This window comes from Odocoileus virginianus, chromosome 1 (genome assembly GCF_023699985.2).
Source record: "Odocoileus virginianus isolate 20LAN1187 ecotype Illinois chromosome 1, Ovbor_1.2, whole genome shotgun sequence".
In the NCBI taxonomy this organism is placed as follows: domain Eukaryota; kingdom Metazoa; phylum Chordata; class Mammalia; order Artiodactyla; family Cervidae; genus Odocoileus; species Odocoileus virginianus.
This window is the reverse complement of record NC_069674.1, coordinates 25,066,163-25,093,914: the sequence shown is the minus strand read 5'-3', so window position 1 is coordinate 25,093,914 and position 27,752 is coordinate 25,066,163. Positions and strand designations below refer to the sequence as shown.

General features: G+C 57.7%; 4 protein-coding genes across 5 annotated transcripts in view; 3 read left to right on the top strand and 1 right to left on the bottom strand.

Annotated features, from left to right (window-relative positions):
* Positions 1-12,614, top strand: part of FLNC (filamin C) — a 28,128-nt gene extending 15,514 nt beyond the window's left edge. Inside the window, exons 22-48 of one of the 2 annotated variants that reach the window (XM_020874663.2) lie at positions 607-780; positions 894-1,056; positions 1,296-1,456; positions 2,208-2,375; positions 2,453-2,576; positions 3,122-3,278; positions 3,354-3,543; positions 3,640-3,663; positions 3,773-4,020; positions 4,474-4,554; positions 4,868-4,967; positions 5,264-5,404; positions 5,659-5,787; positions 5,874-6,047; positions 6,600-6,761; positions 6,857-7,060; positions 7,508-7,660; positions 7,749-7,871; positions 7,998-8,240; positions 8,413-8,682; positions 8,782-8,919; positions 9,184-9,299; positions 9,992-10,124; positions 10,211-10,387; positions 10,534-10,752; positions 11,396-11,605; positions 11,720-12,614. In XM_020874663.2, the coding sequence (XP_020730322.1) occupies positions 607-780; positions 894-1,056; positions 1,296-1,456; positions 2,208-2,375; positions 2,453-2,576; positions 3,122-3,278; positions 3,354-3,543; positions 3,640-3,663; positions 3,773-4,020; positions 4,474-4,554; positions 4,868-4,967; positions 5,264-5,404; positions 5,659-5,787; positions 5,874-6,047; positions 6,600-6,761; positions 6,857-7,060; positions 7,508-7,660; positions 7,749-7,871; positions 7,998-8,240; positions 8,413-8,682; positions 8,782-8,919; positions 9,184-9,299; positions 9,992-10,124; positions 10,211-10,387; positions 10,534-10,752; positions 11,396-11,605; positions 11,720-11,907 (4,370 nt within the window). In that variant the 3' untranslated portion in view covers positions 11,908-12,614. The remainder of the gene's footprint in view (positions 1-606; positions 781-893; positions 1,057-1,295; positions 1,457-2,207; positions 2,376-2,452; positions 2,577-3,121; positions 3,279-3,353; positions 3,544-3,639; positions 3,664-3,772; positions 4,021-4,473; positions 4,555-4,867; positions 4,968-5,263; positions 5,405-5,658; positions 5,788-5,873; positions 6,048-6,599; positions 6,762-6,856; positions 7,061-7,507; positions 7,661-7,748; positions 7,872-7,997; positions 8,241-8,412; positions 8,683-8,781; positions 8,920-9,183; positions 9,300-9,991; positions 10,125-10,210; positions 10,388-10,533; positions 10,753-11,395; positions 11,606-11,719) is intronic. The other variant, XM_020874662.2, reaches the window with a different exon arrangement.
* A 2,980-nt stretch (positions 12,615-15,594) lies between these two features.
* Positions 15,595-18,432, top strand: ATP6V1F (ATPase H+ transporting V1 subunit F). The gene is made up of 2 exons (XM_020874665.2): positions 15,595-15,846; positions 17,957-18,432. The coding sequence occupies exons 1-2, from the start codon at positions 15,689-15,691 to the stop codon at positions 18,156-18,158; spliced, it is 360 nt and encodes a 119-aa protein (XP_020730324.1). The 5' UTR covers positions 15,595-15,688; the 3' UTR covers positions 18,159-18,432.
* A 104-nt stretch (positions 18,433-18,536) lies between these two features.
* SPMIP1 (sperm microtubule inner protein 1) lies at positions 18,537-21,099 on the top strand. The gene is made up of 2 exons (XM_020874664.2): positions 18,537-19,380; positions 20,926-21,099. Exons 1-2 carry the CDS (start codon positions 18,960-18,962, stop codon positions 21,033-21,035), a joined length of 531 nt encoding a protein of 176 aa, XP_020730323.2. The 5' UTR covers positions 18,537-18,959; the 3' UTR covers positions 21,036-21,099.
* On the bottom strand, positions 20,780-27,318 carry LOC139037809 (collagen alpha-1(XXII) chain-like). The gene is made up of 9 exons (XM_070475470.1): positions 27,193-27,318; positions 27,035-27,121; positions 26,793-26,954; positions 25,892-25,959; positions 25,419-25,525; positions 23,357-23,479; positions 21,896-22,893; positions 21,423-21,824; positions 20,780-21,337 (listed from the first exon to the last, which is right to left on the bottom strand). Exons 1-9 carry the CDS (start codon positions 27,316-27,318, stop codon positions 21,284-21,286), a joined length of 2,127 nt encoding a protein of 708 aa, XP_070331571.1. The 3' UTR covers positions 20,780-21,283.
* Between the last annotated feature and the right edge of the window lie 434 nt (positions 27,319-27,752).

The window sequence follows — 27,752 nt, the reverse complement described above, 5'->3', positions numbered from 1 at the left end:
AACCTGGATCTGGTCACTTCACCAGTCAGGGGGAGAGGGAAGTGGGGCTGAGGGCTTGGGGGGCAGCACTGGCATCTCAGGGGCTCAGATTACCTCTGAGAAAGTGTCAAAGCCAAGGGCAGGGCGTGGAGCTTTGCCTTGGTCTTGGTGGCAAGATTGCTTCTGCCCGTGGCCATTTTCTTTGGGAGATCCTCGACTTTCATCAGCTGATCTGAAAATCAAAGAATCTTGCGCTCGATGGTACAGAGGGAAGACTTTGGAGTCGAGGGTGACGAGAGTCAGAGATGGTTCAGCTCAGTTCAGTGACTGAGTTACCATCTGCTGGGGGCCAGACTGTGGGCCAGGCAGGGTGGGGCATGCAGAGGGTTGGAAGAGCCAGCCCCGCGCTCCAGGGGCCCACAGCCGGGTGGGGAGACTCGGGTGAGCAGAATGTCACTATCTGCTGAAGGGAGGGAAGGCAAGGGCTGTGGCAAGCAGGGCCTGGACTGGGGGGATGGTCCAGGCTGAGGAGCAGCAGGTGGAGAGGAGGAGCCGCCTCGGAGCTGGGGAGGGCGGGCAGGGGTGGGCAGCTGTATGAGGGCTGAGCTCTTGTCTCCTGGGACCCAGGTGTCCTGCGTGAAGTGACCACCGAGTTCACTGTGGACGCAAGATCCCTGACAGCCACGGGTGGGAGCCACGTGACGGCGCGCGTGCTCAACCCCTCGGGCGCTAAGACAGACACCTACGTGACCGACAATGGGGATGGCACCTACCGCGTGCAGTACACAGCCTACGAAGAGGGTGAGGGGCTGGGCTGGGCCAGGACGGCGGGGATCTGGCCCCAGCGCTTTCAGAGGGGGGCGGGTGGTAGGGGCCGTGCACGCCCTGACCTGTGCCGTGTGGCTGACTTCCAGGAGTGCACTTGGTGGAGGTACTGTACGACGATGTGGCCGTGCCCAAGAGCCCCTTCCGCGTGGGCGTGACTGAGGGCTGTGACCCCACCCGTGTCCGGGCCTTTGGGCCGGGGCTGGAGGGGGGCTTGGTCAACAAGGCTAACCGCTTCACCGTGGAAACCAGGTGCGCCCACCCCTTTCCTAACCTTGGCCCTGATGCTGTGGCCTCCCTGAGCCCAGCCACCTGCCCTCCCCTTTCATCCTCCTGTGTGGACCTCATCCACACCCATCCCCTGTCAAGGTTGCAAACCTCCCTGCTATAGCCGCTGGTCCCTTCTCCACCGGCCCCCACCCCCCTTCACCTGCTCCTCCATCCCCACTCACTGGTCCTTGCGGTGCTGACATAAGGGTGTCATCTTGTAGGGGAGCCGGCACCGGGGGCCTAGGCCTAGCCATCGAGGGCCCGTCAGAAGCCAAGATGTCGTGCAAGGACAACAAGGACGGGAGCTGCACTGTAGAGTACATCCCCTTCACCCCCGGAGACTATGATGTCAACATCACCTTCGGGGGCCGGCCCATTCCAGGTGTGCACTGGGGGGAGCAGGGGGCCTGCTCAGCAGGAGGGACACTGGAAGGAAGTAGGATGAGGAGGAAAGCCCCAAACCAGCAGCAGGGACAAGGAGCAGGCAGGCACAGGTGCCAAGGTTAGGGCAGGGGCAGGGCGGTGGGTACAGTTCATTCCCAGAGGCCCAGCACTGGTGTCTTGGCCCTTTTGCCTGGAGCACCAGATCTCGTGGGTTCCATCACTCACAGTCCAAGCCAGTGTCGCGGGCTCAGCCAGGACAACCTCTCACACCCTCTCTCTGTCTGCAAAGCCAGGAACCACCCCCTGCCCTCCAGCAGGGGTTGAGGGTGGTTGGTGTCTTCAATTATCACATTACCTGGGCTTGCTGAAATGGGACTCTCCCCGCCTCACTTATCTAGTTTCACACTGGAAAAAATTCATTTTCTTTTACAAATACTTCTTTTAGCAATTTATTAATTTAGGAAGGCCTGTTTTCAGGCGTGTGGCCTAAATAAGTGGATTCACCCAGGCTCAGCCTGTAGCCAAGTTTTTGTCTTGTTTTTAACTTTTACTTTTATTAATTTTTATTGGAGTATAGGTGCTTTCTGCAGCCGATTTTATTTCTCCTTGTTAAATTTTCTTAGCAAGTTTCTAAGTTCTGGTCTCCCAGGGGCATCTCAAAAGCAGGGGAGGCCTCATCTTCCTGGGTCCTGAGTCAGGGGGACCCTTTGGGGCGGGTAGGCCGGGGCTGATGTCCCTCTTCCTTGCAGGGAGTCCATTCCGGGTGCCAGTGAAGGACGTGGTGGACCCCGGAAAGGTGAAGTGCTCGGGCCCAGGGCTGGGAGCTGGCGTCAGGGCCCGGGTACCCCAGACCTTCACAGTGGACTGCAGCCAAGCTGGCCGGGCGCCCCTGCAGGTGGCCGTGCTGGGCCCCACAGGTACGGAGTGTCTGGGGCCAGGTGGAAGGAGATGGAAAGGGTGCCAGGAGGCTTTGCTGACTGTTCCCTTTGCCCAGGTGTGGCCGAGCCTGTGGAGGTACGTGACAATGGGGATGGCACCCACACCGTCCACTACACCCCAGCCACGGACGGGCCATACACAGTAGCTGTCAAGTACGCCGACCAGGAGGTACCACGCAGGTGAGGCCCAGCCTGGGGCTTCTGTGCTCTGCTGGGCTCTGGGGAGCTCCCACGAGGGCCACAGCTACAGGGCCACTCCAGGGCCCTGGAAACACTCCCCTACTTGTCTGTGCCTCATCTGTTCTCTGCTGCCCCATCCCACTCTTTCTCGGGGCCCCCTGCCCATCTTCTTCTCTACCCTGGAGGTGGCGCAGCCCCAGGAGCTCTCCTCTGGCTGGGCTGTCCCGCCAGTTAGCTACAAAATCAGCACCTTGGGAAAAGGCACCATGTAGCTACAAACAGGTGTGACAGGGCAGCCTCCTGCAGCCTCCTCTTTAAACCATCTGCAGCTTCTTCCCGGAGAATGGAGAAGAAATGCCCAGGCTTTGTCAGGGGCACACCTATGTGACCCTCCCCTAAGACCCAAGCTGTGACCTGGTCCCTGCTTCCTGCCAGGACTCCTCTCCCCTGCTCGTGAATGTAGGGAGGACTCCAGGCCCAAAATGAGATGGGAATCCTTCTCCCCCTGAATCTCAGCCAACTGTCTATCCTTTCTGCCTCTTAAGCCCCTTCAAGATCAAGGTGCTTCCAGCCCATGATGCCAGCAAGGTGCGGGCCAGTGGCCCTGGCCTCAACGCCTCTGGCATCCCGGCCAGCCTGCCCGTGGAGTTCACCATCGATGCCCGGGATGCTGGGGAGGGCTTGCTCACTGTCCAGATCCTGGTGAGTCCACGTGCCGCCCACCTCTCAGGTCAGGGTCTAGACACAGGCAGGCCTTGATCGCTGCTTCTCCCCCAGGACCCTGAGGGTAAGCCCAAGAAGGCCAACATCCGAGACAACGGGGATGGCACGTACACCGTGTCCTACCTCCCAGACATGAGTGGCCGGTACACCATCACCATCAAGTATGGCGGCGATGAGATCCCCTACTCGCCCTTCCGCATCCATGCCCTGCCCACTGGGGACGCCAGCAAGTGCCTGGTCACAGGTGGGCACCCACCCCTGCCCGTCCCCTCCATACACACCCCATCCCTCACACCTACTCATCCTTAACACTACGGCTTATGCTTTTCTCTATTTCTAGTGTCCATTGGAGGCCACGGCCTGGGTGAGTGTCCTTTTTCCTGTGGGCTGAGGTGATGGGGGCAGCTGGGAACTGAGCGGGGGGACTGGGCACAGGTCCCACGGACCGCTGACTAGGCACTTCTGTGTGGCAGGTGCCTGCCTGGGCCCCCGCATCCAGATTGGGGAGGAGACGGTGATCACAGTGGACGCCAAGGCAGCAGGCAAGGGGAAGGTGACATGCACAGTGTCCACCCCTGACGGGGCGGAGCTCGACGTGGACGTGGTTGAGAACCACGATGGTACCTTCGACATCTACTACACGGCACCCGAGCCTGGCAAGTACGTCATCACCATTCGCTTCGGAGGCGAGCACATCCCCAACAGCCCCTTCCACGTGCTGGTAAGTTCAGCGGCTACAGCAGAGCTGGGGGTGGCAAGGGAGGGGGGCCAGGCCTTCTCAGTGGGAGCAAGGAACACCAGAACCCGTCCCCACGTCTGATGGATCCTGGGCCCAGAGTGCTCCAGGGTGGAGCCTGTGCTTTCCTGGCAGCCTCCCAACCCAGGGAGGCACTCACAGCCCTGCCTCTGGCCCCTCTGGGCATCAGTCAGCTCTTTCTGGTAGAACCTGCCGTGTTCTTTCTGACCCTCGGGCCCACTATCCCCGTCCATCTCCTCAGGTGGCCCTGCAGGACAGGGAAGCCCTCGGGAGAGTAAAGCACCCAAGATAGCCATCCTGCCCTAGGGGCGGCCCAGGATATCAGGTCCCTGGGCCATTCTGAGTCAGCTTGTGGTCACCCAAGCTGGCGGGGACTGGCCTGTCACAGCCCATGCTCTCCCATGCCTTGCCTCCCAGGCGTGTGAGGCCATGCCCCGCGTGGAGGAGCCCCCTGACGTGCCGCAGCTGCACCGGCCCAGCGCCTACCCCACACACTGGGTACTGCCCCTCCCACCCGGGCCACACTCGCCCCCCGCCTCCTCTTCCTTCATCTCTTCTCTTCTTCAGCGGCCAGGGCCGGGGCATGGTTTGGGGGCCATCTTGGGGAGCAGGCGGGAAGTCAGGCGGGGCAGACGGATCCCGGAGCTGGGCACGGCACCTCTTCTCTTGCAGCTGACGCGCCTCTCCTGCCCTCTGGTTTCACCATTAACCATCTTGCTCTTTCCTCACCTTCTCTGTCTTCAGTCACGGCTCAGGCCGAGCTCCCCAGACCTTTCCCAGACAAGTGACTATTCCCTCTCCCCCGCCACAGGCCACAGAGGAGCCGGTAGTGCCTGCGGAACCCATGGAGTCCATGCTGAGACCCTTCAACCTGGTCATCCCCTTCACTGTGCAGAAAGGGGAACTCACAGGTACTGCCCCAGGGCCCTTTGGCAGGATGGCCCCAAGGGAGGCCAGGTGTCCAGGCCCAGCTCCTCCTTAAGAGATGAAAGCTGGGGCCCAGAGTGGGGAAGTAAGCTCCCCAGAGTCACACAGTAAGCTGAACAGAGCTGGAACTCGAGACTCCAGCCTTCTGTCTCCCAGGTCAGAATTCACACTGAGGCCCCTGGCTGTCTCCTGGTACCTGGGGCGGGGGGAAAGCCTGGGACAGCAGGGGGTGGAGCTAGGAGAAACTGGGGTCCCACACGTACCCGTGTCTGCCTGGCAGGGGAGGTGCGGATGCCCTCTGGGAAGACCGCCCGGCCCAACATTACTGACAACAAGGACGGCACCATCACGGTGAGGTACGCGCCCACCGAGAAGGGCCTGCACCAGATGGGGATCAAGTATGACGGCAACCACATCCCCGGTAAGTCAGGGGCCGGGCTGAGGGGAGCCCACAGTGACTTCCTCATCAGCCTTCTTTCACTCATAATTATTGAGCACGTGCTGTATGCAGACACGTGTGAAGCCCCGGGAAGGCTGGTGTCCTGGTGGGAGACCCCGTCGGCACAGATGCAGGGCCTGGCAGGGAGGCTATGGGAAGGTGTGGGGGTCTGAGGTAGGCTCAGGCAGCCCCTGTCCTGACTGCTGACCCAGCCCCCTTTCCCCCACCACCCCCAGGGAGCCCCCTGCAGTTCTACGTGGACGCCATCAACAGCCGCCACGTCAGCGCCTATGGACCAGGCCTGAGCCATGGCATGGTCAACAAGCCGGCCACCTTCACCATTGTCACCAAGGATGCCGGGGAAGGTGAGGGGAGCTGCTGGCAGGGGCTGTGGGCGGGCAGCCGGTGCAGGGGTGAGGACCTCTGACCACGGCCCTGCCTCCCCCCACAGGAGGCCTGTCCCTGGCCGTGGAGGGCCCGTCCAAGGCAGAGATCACCTGCAAGGACAACAAGGATGGCACCTGCACCGTGTCCTACCTCCCCACGGCGCCCGGAGACTACAGCATCATCGTGCGCTTCGACGACAAGCACATCCCAGGGAGCCCCTTCACGGCCAAGATCACAGGTGGGTGGATGCATGGGCACACACCCCAGCACACGATGGCTGTGCAAGCCCAGCACGTTCAGGTCTCTGGGGTGTTTAGGGTTGGGTGCCCTCGAGGTGGAAGAGGTCATTTTTGGATACGTGTAAGGAATGCGCTGTTCTCTATAGCAAGTGAGAAACACTCAGCCACCCTTTGAAAACACACTCTCACAGTCTTTTAAGTCAGGATGTTGATGATAGGTGAGGAAACCAGTAGGCCTGGAAGGGCGACACACAGCAGGTAAGGGTTCTGGGCTGTGTGGTCTAGACTCGGTTTTCTTTTCTGGTTCCTCAAAATTACCTGACTTAGAATTTAAATTTATGTAAATTAGGGGTTTAACCCATTCAGGACTGGGGCCCTAATCTTGGGCCCCTAACATGTGCATGGAGACTGTGCTCTCCCCATCTCTCTGTGCCTGTTTGGGGGGTGGGGGGGGCGGGCAAAGGCTCTGTTGAATCCAGGGGGTCTCCTGATCCCCACGAGGGCAGGGCCTGCCTGGAGTCACCCCGCCTGACACGCCAACTCTCTCCTAGGCGATGACTCGATGAGGACGTCACAGCTGAACGTGGGCACCTCCACGGATGTGTCCCTGAAGATCACCGAGAGTGACCTGAGCCAGCTGACCGCCAGCATCCGTGCCCCCTCGGGCAACGAGGAGCCCTGCCTGCTGAAGCGTCTGCCCAACCGGCACATCGGTGAGCGTGGTGCCACGGGAGGGGCCCCGGGGAGCTGGGAAAGGACCACTGCCAGGCCCAGAGCTCCATTCATGCCTGACCTCCCCCTGCAACAGGCATCTCCTTCACCCCCAAAGAAGTTGGGGAGCACGTGGTGAGCGTGCGCAAGAGCGGCAAGCATGTCACCAACAGCCCCTTCAAGATCCTGGTGGGACCGTCTGAGATCGGGGACGCTAGCAAGGTGCGGGTCTGGGGCAAGGGCCTGTCCGAGGGACACACGTTCCAGGTGGCGGAGTTCATCGTGGACACTCGTAATGCAGGTGCTTCTTGCCCCGGAGACCCCTCACTGCAGCTGGTGCCTCCGGTGGGGACCAGTCCTTTCCTTCCCAGCGCCCCTGGACCACACCCTCCCCTCCTGAACTTCCTGGCCCAGTCTCTGCTGAGATTCCCATTCTGGGGCCCGTCTGGGAAGAGTAAATGCCCTCCTGTCACTTCTCCTATGTCTAAGAGAAAGCTCAGCCATCCTGGGTTTGTCTCTCCCTCGCTCACCAAAACCCAAGAGGCCTGCCTTAGAGAAATTTCCAGACTACCTATCCCTAACCCTCTGGGTCAGTGCCTGGCTCACCCCTCCTTCTTCTGCTGAGTCACCTTTCCTTAGTGGTTATGATGTCCCTTGGGTATCTGTTCTGGGTGGAGCCTGCAGTTTGGGGAGGGGAGAGCAGATGCCAGTAGGGACTGAAGGAGACGTGTCCCTTGCCTCCTGCTAGGTTATGGGGGCCTGGGGCTGAGTATTGAAGGCCCTAGCAAGGTGGACATCAACTGCGAGGACATGGAGGATGGCACATGCAAAGTTACCTACTGCCCTACTGAACCCGGCACCTATATCATCAACATCAAGTTCGCCGACAAGCACGTACCTGGTAAGGCTCTGGGCTGTGGCCGGGATGGGCCAGGAGGCCGGAGATGAGTGGCCTGAGGTGGCTGACCTGCTCTTTCTCGCTCCTACAGGAAGCCCCTTCACGGTGAAGGTCACTGGCGAGGGCCGCATGAAGGAAAGCATCACCCGGCGCAGGCAGGCACCGTCCATCGCCACCATCGGCAGCACCTGCGACCTCAACCTCAAGATCCCAGGTGGGCGCCCGGAAGAGCCTGGTGGGGCGGGGCTGCGGGGAGGACCCAGAGCCTGTCCCCGGGGCCTCTGTCCTTCTGGCTTACTTCTCACCTCCCTCCCCTCCGCTGGCTCCACGTATCCCACAGGGAACTGGTTCCAGATGGTGTCCGCCCAGGAGCGCCTGACACGCACCTTCACCCGCAGCAGCCACACCTACACCCGCACGGAGCGCACGGAGATCAGCAAGACGCGGGGCGGGGAGACCAAGCGCGAGGTGCGGGTGGAGGAGTCCACCCAGGTTGGCGGAGACCCTTTCCCCGCCGTCTTCGGGGACTTCCTGGGCCGGGAGCGCCTGGGCTCTTTTGGCAGCATCACCCGGCAGCAGGAGGGTGAGTAGGACTGGGCGGGGGTCTTCACAGGGAGGTGGGCCTTCTGTCCCTCAGGACAGGATGGGGAGGCTGCTGGTCTGAGCAGAGGAGGGGGTGTTTACTGAGGGAGGGAGGGAAGGGCGAGGGCCTGGAGCAGCCCCGGTGTGGCCCTGACACTCTCCGCCCCCTGCAGGTGAGGCCAGCTCTCAGGACATGACCGCACAGGTGACCAGCCCATCGGGCAAGACGGAAGCCGCCGAGATTGTGGAGGGGGAGGACAGCGCGTACAGCGTCCGCTTCGTGCCCCAGGAGATGGGGCCCCACACGGTCACGGTCAAGTACCGCGGCCAGCATGTGCCAGGCAGCCCCTTTCAGTTCACTGTGGGGCCACTGGGTGAAGGCGGTGCCCACAAGGTGCGAGCTGGAGGCACAGGGCTGGAGCGAGGGGTGGCTGGCGTGCCAGGTAAGCGGGCAGGTGGCCGGGACGGGGGGTGGGGGCAGGACAGCCAGCAGGGTGGGCGATGGTGCTGAAGACCTGCCCCTGTCCCATTTCCGTCTCCAGCCGAGTTCAGCATCTGGACTCGAGAAGCAGGTGCCGGGGGCCTATCGATCGCCGTGGAGGGTCCTAGCAAGGCGGAGATCTCATTTGAGGACCGCAAGGACGGCTCGTGTGGGGTCTCCTATGTCGTCCAGGAGCCAGGTGGGCATCTTGCTGGGCCTGCCTGACTTTCCAGACCAGGCTTCTGCTTGCCCCAGCAAGAGACGGGGCTCCCAAACCAACCCCTCACCTGGGCCACTGCAGTTTCTCTGCCCCATTTCCCTCCACCCTACACTCCCAGGAATACGTGTCTCCAGAGCTGAGCCCGACCTCAGAGCTCATCCTGGGCTGAGATCAGGGTGGGAAGTTTCCCCCCTATGCTGTCCCCTGTCCTGGTGCTTGCACTGACTGGTCTTCTCTCCCCAGGTGACTATGAGGTCTCCATCAAGTTCAACGACGAGCACATCCCAGACAGCCCTTTCGTGGTACCCGTGGCCTCCCTCTCAGATGATGCTCGCCGTCTCACTGTCACCAGCCTCCAGGTGTGTGCCCAGGGGTAGGGTGGGGCCCTCCTGCCACCCTGAGAGATGGGCAGGAGTAGAGGATGGCAGGCCCATGTGACCAGGGACTTAGCAGTGACCTTGGAAGGTCCAGACAGTGTTTGGACAGTGTTTGGACAACAGGGGGCTCTAGCTGTACTAGCTGCCCCTTGGGCTAGTCTTAGCAGCCTCAGGTGCCATCGTATCCCTCCTCCCCCTCCCCCATTCCAGAACTGGGCTCATCTTCAGGACCTGCCCCCACCCCCAGCCTCCCCATCGGCCCCACCTTCTCCATCAAGTGCCCCCAGAGCAGTCCAGCCCACACACCTCTTTTCCCATCCCAGCTGCTGAGTTCTCGCAGTCCACACAGTACTGTCCCAGCACTGGTTTCTCTATCAGGCCCGCTTTATGGTATCTGGGTCTCACCTCCCCAACCAGGACAGGGCACATCATCTCTGGTCCCCCACCATGCCCGGCACAGCCAGGAGGCCCCACCTCTTAGCAGGTGGTTGCCAAGGCCAGAGACCTAGCCTCCGCCTCCCATTGCAGCCTTGTTGAGAACCTCCCTGAGCTGGGCCAGGCGGCAGGGGGCAGCTGGGGGTGGGAGGAGGGAGCCTCCAGGCTGGGCAGGAAGGGAGATCGGTGCCAGGCTGCAGACATGAGCCCTTCAGCAGCACCCTCTGTGGTCTCTGCAGGAGACCGGGCTCAAGGTGAACCAGCCGGCGTCCTTTGCGGTGCAGCTGAACGGCGCACGGGGCGTGATTGACGCTAGGGTGCACACGCCCTCAGGTGCCGTGGAGGAGTGCTACGTCTCCGAACTGGACAGTGGTGAGCTGGCCTGTCCCTGCCAGGCTAGGACCTTCTGGAAAGGGGAGGGAAAAGACTAAGGCTCACCCACCAACCTCTGCCCACAGACAAGCACACCATCCGTTTCATCCCCCATGAGAATGGCGTCCACTCCATCGACGTCAAGTTCAACGGTGCCCACATCCCTGGCAGTCCCTTCAAGATCCGAGTTGGGGAGCAGAGCCAGGCTGGGGACCCAGGCTTGGTGTCAGCCTATGGTCCTGGGCTCGAGGGAGGCACTACAGGTGAGTGCCTGGGGCTGGGGAGAAGGGTGGGACAGTGCTGATGAGCTGCAAGTTCTGGCTGAGGTCTGCTTCGGGGAGCCTGGGCCTATCCCAGGTCTGGGCCCCAAGCCCTTCTTGTCTACATCTTTGCTACCTCTGGTCCCCAGGTGTGTCGTCAGAGTTCATCGTCAACACCCTGAATGCTGGCTCAGGGGCCTTGTCTGTCACCATTGACGGCCCCTCCAAGGTGCAGCTGGACTGTCGGGAGTGTCCTGAGGGTCACGTGGTCACTTACACTCCCATGGCTCCTGGCAACTACCTCATCGCCATCAAGTATGGTGGCCCCCAGCACATCGTGGGCAGCCCCTTCAAGGCTAAAGTCACAGGTGAGTGTTCTGGGTGGGGCGAGGTCCCTCCAGTCCAGCCCATCCTGGGCTGGCTCCAGTGGCCATTCACATCTGGGTCAGAGTTGGCCCCAAACATCAGGGTTTCAGGTTACCAAGAATAAAGCGGGCCTGGCTTTACACAACATGCCATTCTCTACCTTCTATGTGTAGACTCATGTACATCATTTTTAAAAAATCAAATCCCTCTCTACTGTCCATCCCTTGACTAATCTTTTCCCTGCAGTGGCTCCCCAAGTTTTCACTTAACTCTGCCCTCCTAGCATCCCCCATTTCTGACTTCTAAGAAGACAGAGCTCAGCAGACATTTACCCGATTTTCCTTTTGAAAGCTGTGTGAAGGATTGGTTGGATACTTGTTCCTTTTTAAAGCAGGGCTCTACCTACCGTGTGACTTCGGGTCCCAGACAAAGCCCAGAAGGGTGGGGGTGGGGTGGACAGAGCCATGGAGGCCCCAGACCTGGAGATAAGCCTGCCCGAGAACCCTGTGTGAAATGGGCTGCTGCTCCTAGGATGCTGCTGCTGAGGAAGGGAATGTGGGCTGTCAGGGCTGCCACACGGTGCCTACCGCCTCGGGAAGAGCAGGCCTCTGACCCAGCTCATGGCAACCCCACCCTGCCCCTCAGGTCCCCGGCTGTCTGGAGGCCACAGCCTTCACGAAACATCCACGGTTCTGGTGGAGACTGTGACTAAGTCGTCCTCAAGCCGGGGTTCCAGCTACAGCTCCATCCCCAAGTTCTCCTCAGATGCCAGCAAGGTGGTGACGCGGGGCCCCGGGCTGTCCCAGGCCTTTGTGGGCCAGAAGAACTCCTTCACCGTGGACTGCAGCAAAGCAGGCAGGCAGCGGGCAGAGCGGGGGAGAGGGGGCCATCTCCCAGGGTGGGCAAGTGTGCGCGAACATGGGGCCAAGGGCCGGGGGTGAGCCTGTCCCTCGCTGCCTCTCTCTCCAGGCACCAACATGATGATGGTGGGCGTGCACGGGCCCAAGACCCCCTGTGAGGAGGTGTATGTGAAGCACATGGGGAACCGGGTGTACAACGTCACCTACACCGTCAAGGAGAAAGGGGACTACATCCTCATCGTCAAGTGGGGCGACGAAAGTGTCCCCGGAAGCCCCTTCAAAGTCAATGTGCCCTGAATCCCAGAAGTGCCTCCCCCAGCCTCGGCCCCCACCTCTGGCCAAACACACTCACAGACACACAGACACACAGACACATACACATAAATGGGCCACACCCAGATGCACGCTCGCAGAATCAGACACCACAAACACCTGCCCTAGGGTGTGGACAGAGCGGCACTGCCCCCTCCCCGCCAGGCCCTCTGGCTGGAGGGCCTTGTCTGTTTCAGGGCAGTGTCCCTCACTTCAAATGTGACATGAGGGTGAACTGGGGGTTGGGGGGCCAGGGAAGCCCTGTGTTTTCTGGTGGGGCTGAGGCCAGTGGGGGAGCACGTGTTTGGGGGTGTCTGCATGTGTGAGAGAGGTCACCCTCAAATCGCACTGCCAGCCGGGCCTCCTAGTCACTGAGGACTGCATCCAGCCCCTCTGGTGGCCACAATCCCAGAGTGTTACAACTTGGAAAACGAAGCACAGTCAGAGGAGAAAGTGTACCTAGCGGCAGCTGCACACATGTCCTGGCTCCGGGCGATTGAGACCCCAGCCAGGCTTCCTGGAGGACGATTTCTCTCTCTCTTTTTTTTTAATAATTGCACAGCTCTGCCCCATGGGGGGGCCTTTTTTACACACTGCGAGGCCCAGCTTTCTGGGGGGCTTTTGCACATGTCATGCGGCTCAGCTGGGAGCCGTTTAGGCGGAAAACTCCAAATAAAGTGCGGCCTGTCGCAGGGGTGTGGTTGTTCTTGTGTGTGTGCTCTGCTTGGCTGGCCAGCTCTGGCTGTTGACCCTGAACCAGGCCTTGGGAGGCAGAGGCTGGCTGCCTGTCCCCTGGAGGACAGAGTCAGGTCCAGGGGAAGGGCCTGGGGCAGAGAGGCACCCCTCTGGACCATCTATTTGGGGAGGTCTGGAATGTTGACAGAATGCTCCAAAGAAAGGGGGGCATGTCAGGGATGTGGGCTTGGTCCTCAGATTCCTGGAGAGCTGGGGGTGGGAGAGGGAGGCGGACACTGTGTTATAGAAGATTGCCCCGGGGACCATCAGGAGGCCAGTTTCTATTCAGCCGGATCTCAAGGATGTTCTCAAAATCAGGACCTTAAAAAACAGTCACCCTTGGTTCATGCAGGAATACTCCTCAACCAGCAGGCAGGCAGAACCACAAACGAACCCAGGATCCTGTCACTCCAGCTAGGTCCTGGGTCAAAGCGGGGTCTCCTCCATCCCTCCAGCCCGACCTTGCTTAGGGCCTCCCTCCTGAACTGGTCTCTCCTTCCTGAACCACCAGCAGCTCCCTTCCAGCTCACCACACTGCAGCCAGAGGAGGGTGGCCACATTACAGAAACTGTGTCCCTCTCTGGTCCAAGGCGCTTCTGTGGCTCCCTCCTCTCCAGACTGGTCTACGTGTCCTAACAAGGCCCCCAAAGCCCATAGGTTCAGACACCAGCCTCCCTACCCACTCATCGAAACCTCCTGCCAAGCTGGCAGTGTGCCCTTTCTCATCACACCCTCCACCTCCTACCCTCTTCACAACTTCTAGATTCCCAGACCCACATGCTACAGTTTGGGCCTCTGCCCTGGAACATCCTTGCCTCTCTACCCTCCTCACCTTCCTGGCCAACAGGAAGCTTTCCTGAACCCCTCCCTATCCTCCCAGACCTGCACCCCCAGCCCTCGTGCTGCCCTGGGGCACATGTCTGACTGCGTTTATTACTACTACCCTCATCTGTAACAGTGAATCTGAGGGTGGGCCTGCCCCACCAGACTGCACTCCCTGACCTAGGAGGTCCAATACAGACAGGTGTGACCAACAAGTAAATGAGCAACTGAGTAGCCAGAGCAGAGCAAGGCAGCTTCACTCAACTGATCCCCCAGCTCTAGACTCATTCCAGACATTTGGCATGTAGCGGTGGGTTGACCAAAGAAAACCCAACACACGTGGCCTGGCTCCAAATACGCCCAACCCCCACTTCTTCACTCAAAGGATGTCTGCCTCCTGGTTCCTCTCATCTTTCTCTTCCCCCTCAAGACCCCTTGAGGGCCTCTCTTTCTGTGAGTCCATCCCTCTCCCTGTGATATTTTTACTCTCCCCTCAGTCCCAAGAGAGTTCCTTGAGGACAGAAACTATTTTATCAATCTCATGTCCTTAGCCTCTCCATGGCCACAGCTGATAAAGGTTGGTTGAATGGTGTGTGTGATGAATGGGGTGCTCTCACAGCTCCCTCACCTGACAGACCCTTGAAGGTGAGATCCCTTCTCAAATTCCCAGCCATTCATGGCCATTAAGGGCCAGCTCTGTGCCAGGCACCGAGCCAGGTGCTTCTACACACATCCTTCCTCACTCTCTGCCTCCCCTCCCACCTCGCCCCAAGATGGGAGCGTTTTTTCCTGTCAGGTTGCCGGCCTCCTCCTCAACTTCTGCTGCCCTCTACCTGTGAGGTGATGTGTTTATGAACATCCAGTCCTGCTGCTCACCCTCAGTAGTAGCATGGTCCCAGGTGCTGAGCATGTAGAGACTCTGCCTCACTCAATCCTAACAGCTCTGAGATGGGCACATAATTACCTAAAGAGATCAAGGTCCTGAGAATTTTGGTGATGAGTCCCAAATCATACCTCTAAGTGGCAGAGCTGAGATTCATACCACTTATGTTCAAATCATGAGCCTATCCCACATGTAACCACCAGACCAGACCATCCGGACAGCTCAAGTGCTCTCAATCCGCAGATCAAACGCCAGATGCCAGGACATCTGTTTGTTAGAAGGGAGGGGGAGCGAGTGGACCTTTCTCCTTCAACATGTTCATCTCAGAGTTCACTCTCTCAGGAATGTGACTCCCGTCCATCTAGCTGCACAGGCCAGAAACCTGGAAGTCATCTTGTCTATCTCCCCAAACATATCCAATACCAGTTCTGTCCACTTTGTCTCTAAATATCTCTTGGCTCCACCGGACTCTCACATCCCCCACTCCCACTCCCTGGGATCTGTCCACCATCATTCTCTTCCCACAATGGTTTCTTCTTCAGTCTTGCCTCCTCACACAGCACAGGTCTCAACCTATCGCTAGTACATAAATTTGGCCATATCATTCTCTTGCTTAAAATCCTTCAGTGGCTTCAGAATAATTCTGTCCTCAGGATAACTTCCAAATTCTTTTTCTTTCCTTGAAGGCACTAGGTTCTCTCTAGTCCCTAAGTCTTCACACGTGCTGTTTCTCTCCCCAACACCACCCTCTTGTCCTCATCTCTACCAGCCTCATCCAGCTAGCGACCTTCTTCGCGCGGCCCCTCTCTCGCATGGGTTAGTTACACTGATGGGCGCTTCCACGTACGTTTCACATTTTAACAATTGACACACTACTCACTAAAGAGTATCACCATTAACTTATCTATCCTTTTATTAATTGAGCAAATATGCACTAGTTGTTAACTATATGCACACATACATACACGACAGAGACTTGGACCTTACCCTGGAGAACAGAAACCGTCTCTCCGTAGGCGTCCAGACGTCTAACAGCAGTTGCCTCACCTCCGTCCAACGAAGCAGCGAACTTACCTGCGAGAGTCGACTGTACCGCGCGGACTTCTGGGAATCGTAGTCCCCGATTCTGGCCTCCCATTATGGCGCAGGCGAATTCTGAGTCAGGCGCTTCTGCTCTTAATGCGCATGTCCCGGGAGGCGGAGTGGTACAACTGCGCATGTCCAAAGCGTTGGGGGGGTTGAGGTGCCGGCAGAAGGCGGTGCGGTGCGAAGGCAGGGCTTCGGTGACACCCGGCGGTCGCTGAGGATCTCGGCTTGTCTGTGAGGATGGCGGGGAGGGGGAAGCTAATTGCCGTGATCGGAGACGAGGACACTGTGACTGGCTTCCTGCTGGGCGGCATAGGGGAGCTTAACAAGAACCGCCACCCTAATTTCCTGGTGGTGGAGAAGGATACTACCATCAATGAGATCGAAGACACTTTCCGGTAAGGTAGACCGCGAGGCCTGGACGGGACCCTCTGCTGCCTGGTGGGAGCGCGGGGAGGGAGAAGGCTGGGGGCGGGGGTCGGCATTGGGCTTCCAAACTTTGGCTGAAGTGTCAGACTCCGTCCTCGAGGGTCGGTGGCGGGGGGTCGGTCCACCGACTGAGAGGAGGCCATTGCGGCCCAAGTTCCCTTTTGGGGCTCGGTGGGACCAGGGCTAGATCGGGGCCACAAAGGCCCCTCTCACATGACCGTGTGTCAGGAAAGAAGGGGAACAGCTCATGACCGCCGGGCACCGCCCTTTGGTCCAACCTGGCCGGCCAGAGCTGAGTTTCCAGAGTGCCCAGGCCTGGAGACGGCCACTCTCAGCTCCCGGTTCACCGGTAGAGCAGGACCCATTCATTGCAAGCGCTCGACTCTTGTGAGTTGTGACCCCTAAAGGAACCACTCAGTGAACACCTGGGCAGTGGGCTCGGGCTTTCATGTGTTTTCATCTCCCTTAGAAGCTCACAGTCGTCATGTAAGATAGGGGTTATTCCCATTTACGGGTAAGAAAACTAAAGTTCGGAGAGGTTAAAGGCACACACTAAAGTCCTACAATTTGGAAAAAGATAGAGGAAAGATTTGAACCCAGTCTCACCTTTTCTGCCTTTCTTAAGCCAGGGCCACACTCTGCTCCTTCAGCTCTCGGTCTGCTTTGGAATTTCCCATTGTCCTGAGCTCAGCGGACAGAATATCAGGACTATCCTACCTTCTACTGATACCTTGCACTTCAGATCTTCATTTCCTGTCCTGGGTTAAAAGCAGGAGCTTCAAGCTGTGGGTTCAGCCATGTCTTTTAATCCAGGAGGTGACTTGGTGACTACAGTTGAGAGCGCCAGCCACCTGTCCTTTCCCACGCCCCTTCTCTGGAGTCCCTATGCCAAGTGCTAAGAACAAACCTCTCCCGCCTGTTTTCCCCTAAACAGCCTAGCCCTGAGCTGCCGGCTAAGACTGGTTCCTATTGCCTGGGGTATGATTGGCCCTGACCCAGGAGGCTGATCTCTAAGCAGTCTGGTAAAGTGACTCAAGTTGTCTTGAGAGAAGGACAAATTTTACTTCAAGATCTTTTCAAGTTTCCAACCAAAAGGGACCTCTGAAATCATCAAATCTAACCTCCCTTAGTGTCTGGTAAAGAGTAGCTACTCTGTAAATAGTTTTTATTTTTTAATAGTAAATAGTTTTTAATGAGTAAATAAATTAATGAATATGTGGGTGATCACAAGAAAGTAAGAGCCCAATGCCAGGTTCTTTCTGTGTGGAAAGTATGATTCCTTCATTACTGATTTTCCTCTTCCTATGCTGTGTTCCTGGCTCAGGCCAAACTTCCCCTCTGATCCACCCCCTGCCCTCATCAGCATAGACCATGAGTGGTCTGAACAGCACCGTCCCCCCTTAAAAATTTTTATGGGGACTTCCCTCGAAGTCCAGTGGTTAAGACTCTATGCTTCCACAGTAGGGGGCATGGATTTCCATCCCTGGTTGGAATACTAAGATCCCACGTGCCACGTGGTGTGGTCTTGTGTGTGTGTGTGTGTGTTTAGAAATTTAACCTGTTTCCTTTTGAAAAGTTAACATGTTCATTTGGTTTACAAATTAATATTTGTAAATTGTAAATTTATTTGTAAATTGTAAATTAATATTTGTAAATTCTCAAATACACATTGAGAAGTCACAGTCTCAACTGCTGACCTCTTCTACTTCATTACTTCCTTCCTTCATCATGTATTTTTTTCTTTATCTTTCTGCTTTTTTCTTTATGCAGATACAAAGAGACTGGCACATATAGTCTTGTCCTCTCCCATTCTTACCTGAAGGCACCATAAGGAATGCACCAGCACGTACCCTCATCTTCATTAGCAGATCATTTGGGAGTCTTCCAGGTGGTTGGGGTGGGGTAGAAGCCATGCCTTTAGCTTTTGAATGAAATTGACTCTAAACAGAGTGGAGAGTTTAGTGTAGCACCCTTTTCTCTTGTCCACTGTGCTCTCTGGATTAAGCCCATTCCATCTGTGGCCCAGTCCACCAACTCAGAGTGGGCCTCCCTGGACTCCCTTCTCATCTCTCCTTCCAGGCAGTTTCTAAATCGGGATGACATTGGCATCATCCTTATCAACCAGTACATCGCAGAGATGGTGCGGCACGCCCTTGACGCCCACCAGCGCTCCATTCCGGCCGTACTGGAGATCCCGTCCAAGGAGCACCCGTATGATGCTGCCAAGGACTCCATCCTGCGCAGGGCCAGGGGCATGTTCACGGCCGAAGACCTGCGCTAGAGGACTCCCCTCCGCCTTGCGGCCTCTCCCCAGGCTTGCCATCAGCCCTTCTTTAAGATCTTAGCCTCTGAGTTCCAATTCCCTGCCCCTTCCCTTTCCACTGAGAGGCATCAGAGGTGGGGTGCTTCCAAGGTTGCTGGGGCTCTGCCATTAAAATTAAGGCTGGTTGGGGTACAGGAAACCTGAGTGTCTTCTCTCCACTACCTCTTCCCTGTGCTGTTACACAGTGTCATTGTTGATGTTAAATTAAAATAATGTTCTTGCTTCTCTCTAATCTGAGGCTGGGTGCTAGGAAGGACATGTGGAAGGAGGCTCTTGTGGGGGTGATTTGATTGGCAGGGCTGGAAAAGGCTTTGCCAAAGACCCAGGCCTAGAAGAGTTGGACTGAGAAGATTGTGCCAGCCTGGTCTTCTGAATTAAATGTAACCAGCTCTGGCAGGGAGGAATGGAAGCAGGCTTGTGTCCAGACCCCTGATGCCCCTGCTTGAGTCTCTATTGGCTGGGAGGGGTCGGGACCTCAAGGGATGGAAGCAGGAACCACAGCAAACCTGGAAGCCAGAGATACTTAGCTTGAGTCTGGCAAGAGGTTTGGGGGTCAAGGCTCTTAGCCAGTGGGCCCTGGCCTGAGGCTGCCTCAGCAAGCAAGGCAGGTGAAGTATGCTGAGGGCATGGCCCTGTGTGAGGTGAGGCACGGTTGCCGAGTGACTGTCCCTGGGCAGCCACCTGCTGTCAGAGGGACTCTGCCTGCTGTGCTCACCCCTTGGCGGCAGGCACCCCGCTCCTGCTCTTTCCTGTGCCTCCATGTCTCGGCAACTCAGCATGGACACGGTGCGGCAGAACTTCTGGAAGGAGGAATACCTGAGGGAGAAGATGTTGCGCTGCGAGTGGCACCACAAGTACGGGTCCCTGGTGAAGGCCAAGCAGAAGGCCAAGGCTGCAGCCCGCCTGCCCCTCAAGCTGCCAACCCTGCCCCCCAAAGCCCCACTCTCACCCCCACCCCCCCCCAAAGCAGTTCCTTCCAGGGCCTCCAGCCCCTCCTTGGAGGCTCCTATTCAGTCAGAGATGTACCCAGTCCCGCCTGCCACCCGGGCCCTGCTGTACGAAGGCATCTCCCATGACTTCCAGGGCCGCTACCGCTACCTCAGCACCCGAAAACTGGACATGCCAGAGAAACGCTACCTCTTTCCCATCACCACCAACTTCACATATGGCTGGCAGCTGGGTGAGCCCCAACCTCCCGGAAATTATCCACCTCACAGACACAGAGAACTTGCCACGAGCCAGGCAGTGCTCTTGGCACTAGACACACAAGACACATGGACACTCCTTTTGGGGGCATCCATCCTAGTAGAGAAACGTAAGAACAAGAGAAGGCCAAGTTCCAGAATGAAATGGCCTGATGGGTGAGGAGGCAGGGGCGTGCGCAGCTTTAGGATGGATTGTCAGGAAAGGCCTCTCTGAGGACCTAAAGGCCGAGTGAGCTAACTGACAAGGGAGAGGAGTTTGGGTTTTATTCTAAGTTTAAGGGGAAGCCACAGTGAGCTTTAAACAGGTGAATGAAACTGATTTACTTAAAAAAAATCACCCTGACTATTTTGTAGGTAGTGGCCTTTTCAGGGGTAAGAACAAACTCTGACAGATGGTTGAGTTATCCTGGCAAGAAAGACGGTGGCTTGGGCTTGAGTGATTAGCAGTTGAGCTGAAATCTATTCCGGATGTGTTTTGGAGGAAGACACAATGGAACTTACTGGTGGTTTGAATGACCGAAGGAGAGAACACAATGGCAACACGCAGGTGTTTGAAGCAGCTCCAGCAGGGGAGACTGGGGGTAGGGAGGGTGCTGGGGGGTGTGAAGGTCAGCGTTGGCCGTGTTTTTGCTGGAGGTGTCAGTGATTTGGCCCTCTGGAGCGAGGTCTGAGCTGAAGACACATTTTTGGGAGTCATCAGAATATAGGTGCTCTTTAAAGCCTTGAGAGTGGGTGGGCTCACCCAGGTTGCTCCAGAGGCTGGATCACGCAGGGAGAAGGTGCAGGGGTGGGGGGACACAGTGATATGTAGGGACATGGAATTGGCAAGAAGGCTGTCCATCTAGATTGACTCGTGGTCGTCAACTGGGTAGGAGAGGAGCGAAGGCAATGGTGTAGTTTGAGCTTAAGAGTCAAGGTGTGGACAGAAAATGCCAGGGAGTGTCATGGGTTTGCTGCCTGAAGGAGAGTTCCTTTGCTGTCTGTGGTCATGAATTTCAGGTGAGACTAGTTAGTCAGGTGTTTTCTCCAGTTCCTGCACGGAAAAGGTGGATGATTGAGGATAAACACAGTTGAAATTTGGCCTTAACAAAAAAATCCCCCCAGGGCCCAACGGAGATTTGCCCCAGGGCCCTAAAGGGAGAGGAAAGGGAATAATTTCCAAATGAAAGCAGGAGGTAGAAAGAAGCCCTGTCTGCCCCCAGAGAAATCCAGCTCTGTCTGTCCCTGTAGCAAGCACGGATGGGAGTCCCACCACCCACCTCTGGAGGATTCTGAGGCTGGGGGAGGTGTTGGCACACAGCTGACTGGCATTTGGCCATCACTGCTAATCCGGGTGGGCAGCCAGCCAGCTCCCTGTTTCCCTGTAACTCCCGCTTCTCAGAAGCATTTCTTTTTATTTCTGCACACTTACAAAGTGGATACAACACAGGCAGACTCCTAGGGCTATGCAGGCAGGGCTCCTGTGCTCTGTGGGTTCTTTTCCCAGGAACCCACTCCTGGCCTTTGACATCTTTTCCCAGGCCCTCCAGTGAAGCAAGAACTGGTCTTCTGCAAGATGTGCCGCACTGAATCTTTCTTCCGCAAGAATGGGGCCTTCGCGCTCCTTGATCCCCGGGATTTGGCCCTCTGACCTTGAGCAGGGCAGAGAGCTTAGGGGAGGGAAGAAGAAATAACACACCTCCTGGTGGGGCGAAGCTGCATGTGTGTCTGTGTCTGTGGCTCTCCCAGGCGCGGAGGCTGCGTTCTGGGCCTTTCTGAAACTCCCTCCGACCTGCCGGTTGCCCTCGTCCCTTTCCCTTAAACCCGCGTCTCTTTAATCATCTCCTTGAGGATTCATCAGAGACTTTAGAGGGGCCTCGGAAGGGTGGGTGATGCTCGTCAGGTTCCACAGCGCCGGGGGCCCACAGTAGCTGCTGGAAGTTCTGGGTATTCCTGGGGAAAAGAGTGGACTTTCATCCCAGATGTCAGGAAAAAGTGACCGCCACCACCCCACAAGACTCCCCTTCCGTCCCCTCACCTGGCCCCGAGGGCTCGCAGCCGCCCGGTCCTTTCCCGAAGCGTTTGCTCCAGCTGTTCCCTCAGGGCGCGTCGTCGCCCTGCCGCGTCCTCCTGGGGAGGGACGGAACGCTGACCACCTGCCCGTGCCTCCCGGCCTCCGGACTCGAAGCGGCCAGCAGAGGGCAGCAGCCGGGTCGGCCCGCTCCGCAGGTGTTATGGCAAGTGCGGGATACACTCCAGGCAAAGCGATCCAGGTCGCTCCCAGCTCGGCCACCGGCCCCCGCCCCGGCAGGGTCGTTGTGGCCCCACCGCCTTCTCCTGGGGGTCTTGCCTGTGGTGGGAGCTGAGCTGGGCTCGGTGGGGGTTCCAGGGGGTGCACCCGGCAGTGGCGGTTCCTGGCGATGCGGAGGCGCTCCAGGACCTGCAGGAGGCGACTGTCAGCGGCCCAGCGGCCGCCCCTCGGGGCCCCGCCCGCCCAGCCCGGCCGCGCACCCGGAGGCGCTGCCGCTCGCGGTCCCGCTGCCGCCGGCGTCTGGCCTCGCGATTCAGCTCGAGCAGCCGCTGCAGAGCCGACGCCTGCTGCGCGGCGTTCATGCCCGCCGACGCCCGGTCTCTGCTCGGGGGCTCGGGCCACGCGGTCTTCGAGGTTCTGGGGGCCTCCGCAGCACCCCTCGGTCTCCCGAAGGCGCCCGGAAGCCCCGTGGAGCCGCCCCGCTCCTGCTCCGCGGGGCCAGGGCTTTCTCCTGGGCCCTGAAGCGAGGGCGGATCGCGCACCGGGCCCAGGTGCCCTGGGAGAGCAGCGGAGCGCTCCCGCTGCCCGGAGACCCCAGTGCATGGGGCCTCTAGCATCACCGCTCCTGGGCCTGGGAGCAGTGGCCGGGTCAGGGGCCCAGCGAGCTGAAGGGGAGCCCGCGACGCTTCCCGGAGGGGCCACTGCGCTCCCAGGGCCGGTGCGCTGTCTCTTCTCAGGCCGTAGGTCTTAACCTGCATCAGCTGGGTGGTCCTACCCCGGGGCCCCGGGCCCGCCCTTCCCCCAGGCTGCCGCATCCGTTCCCCCAGGGACCTGCAGATGTCCCCCGGGGAGCCGCCTTTATCCCGGGGCCCCTCTCCCCAAGCCGCCTCCCAGCCTGGTGGGATACAGGCTCTGCCCTCGGAAGATTGGAGGATCTTCTCTCCCGAACCCCGAGGGGAGTCTGCACTCGGCTCCGGGAGGGCCTCCTTTCTCTCGCATTTGAGGCGACTCTCGCTTTGACCTGGAGGCGCCCCTTTGTGCTCGCCCTGGAGGCCCTCCCATCTTTGACCTTGAGAGACCTCTTCCATCAGAGCCTGAGTGGCCTCCCCACTCGGACCCTGGTTTGTCTCTCTCTTACTCTGACACTGAGGGTCCCCCTCTCTCTGACTGTGAGGAATCTCATTCCTTAGCAGTTTCTTCTGTTCTGCTCTCTCCTGGCCCAGGCTCCAGCCCAGCCCCTCCAGGGGATCTTGGGGTTCTGGCAGGCCCGGGGAGGGGAGGCCTGGGCGCCCTGGGGCTCCCTGAGCCAGCTTTTTCTCCTGTAGGCTCCCAGATGATAGTTGATGGGGCCTCTGGGGCGTGGGCTCTGCTTGGCTCCCCTCTTGCCTCTGGGCCAGGTCCTAGGAAGGAAGAACACTTGGTCCCAGGTTTGTGAGGGAATCCTCCCTCCAGGGCCACTTCCCTCAGGGGAACCTGGAGCCCCAGGGCCCTGGTCGGCCTTACTCCCATTAGGCCCCTGGCCTGACTCCTGCATTTGTAAAGCCCATGTTGTGCTGTGCTGTGCTTAGTCACTCAGTCATGCCTGACTGCAGCCTCGTGGAAGATAGCCTGGGAAGCCCCAGACCCATGTATGTAGTTTAAAAGGTGCTTCAGCGATGGCCCCTTTTTCCACCTGGCTGCGGGCTTCTCACCCCAGCAGTCTCCTCCCAGGCAGACCCCACCTCTGCTATCCCCAATCTGAGAGGGGTCTTGCCCAGGAAACTTCCACCCTTTCACCTCGAACTCTGAGATTCCTGGTTCTCCAGGGCTACTGCTGGTGGTGAGGTTCAGCTCTTGGAAGCAACCTGAAGGAGAAAGACAGATGTCTGCTCATGTCCCAGCCCCTCACACACAACACCCCTGAACTGGAACCAGGAAGCCCAGGGAGTCCCCAGCAGGTGAGGGGACTGAATTGAGTGGCGGTGGTAGGGTACCCTGAGGGCTGGTGTTGGAACTTCAAGGCCTTCCCAGCTTACCATTCCACCTTTATTTACACAGCCTGCTATGTGTCTGCTTGTCAGGTTGGCCTGCCAACAGCTGACCCCATCTTCCTCATCCTCTCAGCCAAGGACCACCTCGGAGGAACCTATACACCGTCTTCCTCAAAACCGCCAGAGGCAGCCCAGGAGCAGGAAGGGACTGTCTGCCAGGGCCACCAGTCCCTCTTAAGGACACCCCCTACTTTGTTCTCGTGTGCCTGTCCAGCCCCACAATGGGCGCCTGACTTTTCTATTGTTAAGGATAATCCTCTTTAGCTCTTTCTTGGTTTCTGGACAGCAAAATCAAATGAAATTCAAGAAGTGGAATTTTAGGCCAGAGGCTAGTCTAAAAACTGCAAGTCTTTATAATTAACAAAAGGAATCTAAAAAAAGAGATGAAATGTCGCTGCTCCTTTGCAGCTGTGGAGGAAGGAGCATCGTTTTGCATTCATAAAACCACTTAAAAGAACCTGATTTCATAAGGTCTTAAATTGAGAACTCTCATAAGAAATGCCATCTTTATGCAACATGGATGTGTGAATATTCATAACAGTAACCAAATGGGAATGTTCTCTGTGAAAACAAATCTGTCTTTGGAAGAGTTTTGAACAAAGACATCTGGTAAGAGTCCCAAGCCTTCAGAAATTATTGCCATGAACTATGAAAATAACCTCCAACCCCGTCCCTCTGTAATTCTGATCTGTTGTCTTACTGGATCATTTATTTTACTGGTTATAATGCTGTAATAGATATCTTCTGCTGATGTAGTCCCAAGAGATAATATACTTGTAAAGTTTCTGTTGATCAGAAAATAATCATTTGTACTTTCCTCCTCTCGCCCGTACACGATGTCACAATTAAAAAGCTTGTGACTTTGCCAGGCTTATTATTTAACCAATCATTTGAGAGCCTGTTTTATTTAAATGAACAGGCCCAGGGCTCATAGCATCCATCCTGATGAATTCTAATCACCTGTTTATTGTCACACTCTCTCACTAGGCTGTGATCTCCTCGGAGATGAGGACAAGTGCCCTGTATCTCCCCAGTGCCTGGCATGAGGGTGGCAGCTTGGCAGCTTGGAGCTGCCATTCCATTCCATCCCCGCTGGAGGACAGGGAGGACAGACAGACATTCCCAGCACTCTCTACTCTGAGCCCCAGCTTAGCTTCAGAATCCTCCTGGACACAGTGCCTGAGATGGCTGGCACCAATCAGGTAGAGTTGGCATAGAAAAGAAAACCTGGGGCTTCCCAGGTGGCTCAGTGGTAAAGAATCTGCCTGCCAAGGCAGGAGACGCGGGTTCGATCCCTGGTCCAGGAAGATCCCACAAGCGGTGGAGCGACTAAGCCTGTGCTCTAGAGCCTGGGAGCAGCAAGTATGGAGCCCAAGTGCCACAACCACTGAAGCCTGTACTCTGAACCAAGAGAAGCCTCTGCAATGAGAAGCCTGAACCACAGCTAGGGAGTAACCTCTGCTTGCTGCAACTAGAGAAAAGCCTGTGCAGCAATGAAGACCCAGCACAGCCAAACATACATACATAAATAAAATTATTTTTTGAAAAAGAAAACCTACTTTTTGTCCCTGGCTGCCCCTGGCACCCCCACAAAAAGGTATGAGAGGAAGAATAGGTGAGGATGAACCAGAATCCCGGGACTTGGGGTGATGGCTTCCTGGGTTGTCCCAACCTAAGCTCACAGCATCTATTTCACTGAATTCAACCCAGGGGCTTCTATTCTCCTGGCTGCCAACCCCTCCTGTCAAAGTACCAGATGTGGGCCCTTCCGCAGGCAAGCCAGGGCTCTCCTGCCTTGGGTCTGCATCCAGGCTGGCTTCCCTCAGATCCAGGGCTGATGGCAGGTCCGCTGCCCGGCCCCTGCAGGAATGCAAGGACTGCCTCAGGCATACCTCTTGCTTTTGGTTCTGCTGCCAGGGGGGTTGGGGGGTGTAGGACTCCCCACCCACAGCAAGCTACAGGAGTCTTCCCACCCCATCACCCAAACTCAGTCCATGGCAGCCTCCTCTCACCCACCACTGAATGCTAGGAGCTGGAACTTGAGGTTATCCTTTTCAGGGACTGTGGGGCAACCATGTGGGTTCAACTGAGTAAAAGCCCCAGGAGGAGTTAGGGGCATGAGGAGGGGTCGCTGGGCAGGGCTCTGGAGAGCTACAGGGCAAAGGGTCCCGGGTTTGGTCACTTTGTGTGGCAACATGGAGTGGACAGAATTCCATGGAGACTTACCCCTCCAGGAGCTGATGGTTCTGGCTTAGGGAGTCCTCAGTCTGGGGCGGTGGGCACAGCCTGGAATTCTGGAAGGATTGGGGGGTGCCCCAGCCCACACAGCATCATCCCCCAGTGTGGTAGGCAGCCTCTAAAACAGCTCCCAGGGATCCATCTTCTGGCTTCTGTGCCCTTGTGTGACCCCTCTCCTTTCCCTCCATGTCAAGGAGCTTAGAGACGGATCCCTCCTACCCACTCCAGCCTTCAGATGAGACTGTAGCCCTGGCCAAAAATGTTGGCTGGATACTTCCTCAGTAGTCATGACTAACACCCACTCCTGCTACAGCTACTAACCTGCCCAAAGGGCCTCAGGCAGCAGGGTGCTGAGCCAGGACTAGGAGGCACATCTTAGTTCCAGTCACCACAGCACCATCCTTCCCGGGGTGGCAGGCCAGGGGGGGAGCCACCAGCTCTGGAGGGAGGGACCTGGGGCTGGGGCTACTCAGGGTCCCATCTCAGGGGCACCCTGAACATCAGCGCCTCTGTCTTCTGGGCCCCATCAGACCTGCTTTCCTCTCTCACTGTAGCATGGCTAAAGGCATGGTGTTACCATGCAGTTGATTGGACTAGAACAGTTCATTATGGAACAGTAACAGGCCGGAATGGTCCTGTATGTCCAGCAGGGTGCTAAACCGTCTATACAGATGAGTTCACGGGCCTCCCAGCAGCCCTCTGAAAAGAGCTCTTATCTTCCCCATCCTGTAGCCGAGGAAGGAAACAGGCTTCCAGTCCACAGGAAGCATCAGAGCGGAGATGTGAACTGAGATCTGTCTCCAAAGCCCATGTTCCTCCCACTTCTAGGCCACTGCGAGTGCCCCACTGTCTCACTGACCCCCCAGCTCTCAGCCAAGCCCCAGCTCACCCCACTCGACAGCCGCTCAGAGTTGTCATCTGTCCTGCTGCGGGGCTTGCTGAGCTGGTTCTGTGTGTGCTGGACCTGGGCCCTCAGGTCACAGAACTGGGCCCAGGGTGGCCAGAAGAGGCCCAGGCCCGCCCCGGTCAGCAGCTCCAAATCCCACAGGAGCTGCAGGAAGGTGGGGTGCTGGGATGTGAGGGGGCACTTGCCCCACCCTCTGCCGCACCCCCTGGCCAGCCGGCCCCTACCTGCTCCTGGGCCCGCCGGCTCCGCTCCATCTGCAGCAGCACATTGGGCAGTTCCAGGACTGACAGGCAGGCTTGGCCCTCTTGCACCTGGGGAGGCAAGGTGGAATCAGACCCCACGGACACCTGCCCACTCAGAGACGGTGCCCTGTGGCCCTCACCTGCTGCAGGGCAGCCCGGAGCTGGTCTAGGCCTGCAGGGAACCGGAAGAGGTGCTGGTACAGGGCCAAGACTTGCTTGGGGCTACAAGGGAGCCCTAGGCCCCCCAGGATGGTTGCCTGCTCCATGGAGTTGGGGGCCTGGGAGGGTGTTCCCCACCCCCTACTCCCTGCTTCTCCTGGAGAAGAGAAGGACCAGGAACCAGGGACAGGGACGAGAAGGAGACAAAGGCTCCTGAGCTCATTAACACAGGTCCCTGACATCTGACCCAGGCCTGGACCTCAGCCAAGTCTCCTAGAGACGCTGGCCTGACTTGGATCCAGGTTTCTTGGCCACGTGGGTGGCAGTGTGGGGTGAGGACTGTGACTCTGACAGAGAGAGGTGTGTGCAGGTTCTCGTTTGCAGCCCCGCATAAGCATCTGTTTTATGTATACAGTTGACCCTTAAACAACACAGGGATTAGGGGCCCTGACCCTCCCTGCAGTCAAAAATCCACATATAACTTACAATCTGCCCTCTGTATCCAAGGATTCAAGCTATCGGGGAGGGTGCAGTACTGTAG

Coding starts and splice junctions, on each gene's coding strand:
- ATP6V1F (XM_020874665.2), top strand. CDS start 15,689: ATGGCGGGGAGGGGGAAGCTAATTGCCGTGATCGGAGACGAGGACACT. Junction 15,847..17,956: donor GAGATCGAAGACACTTTCCG/GTAAGGTAGACC, acceptor CTCTCCTTCCAG/GCAGTTTCTAAATCGGGATG.
- SPMIP1 (XM_020874664.2), top strand. CDS start 18,960: ATGTCTCGGCAACTCAGCATGGACACGGTGCGGCAGAACTTCTGGAAG. Junction 19,381..20,925: donor CACATATGGCTGGCAGCTGG/GTGAGCCCCAAC, acceptor ATCTTTTCCCAG/GCCCTCCAGTGAAGCAAGAA.
- LOC139037809 (XM_070475470.1), bottom strand. CDS start 27,318: ATGGAGCAGGCAACCATCCTGGGGGGCCTAGGGCTCCCTTGTAGCCCC. Junction 25,960..26,792: donor CTGAGCGGCTGTCGAGTGGG/GTGAGCTGGGGC, acceptor CAATCCTTCCAG/AATTCCAGGCTGTGCCCACC. Junction 22,894..23,356: donor TCAGATTGGGGATAGCAGAG/GTGGGGTCTGCC, acceptor CGGGCCTGCCAG/AACCCCAAGATCCCCTGGAG.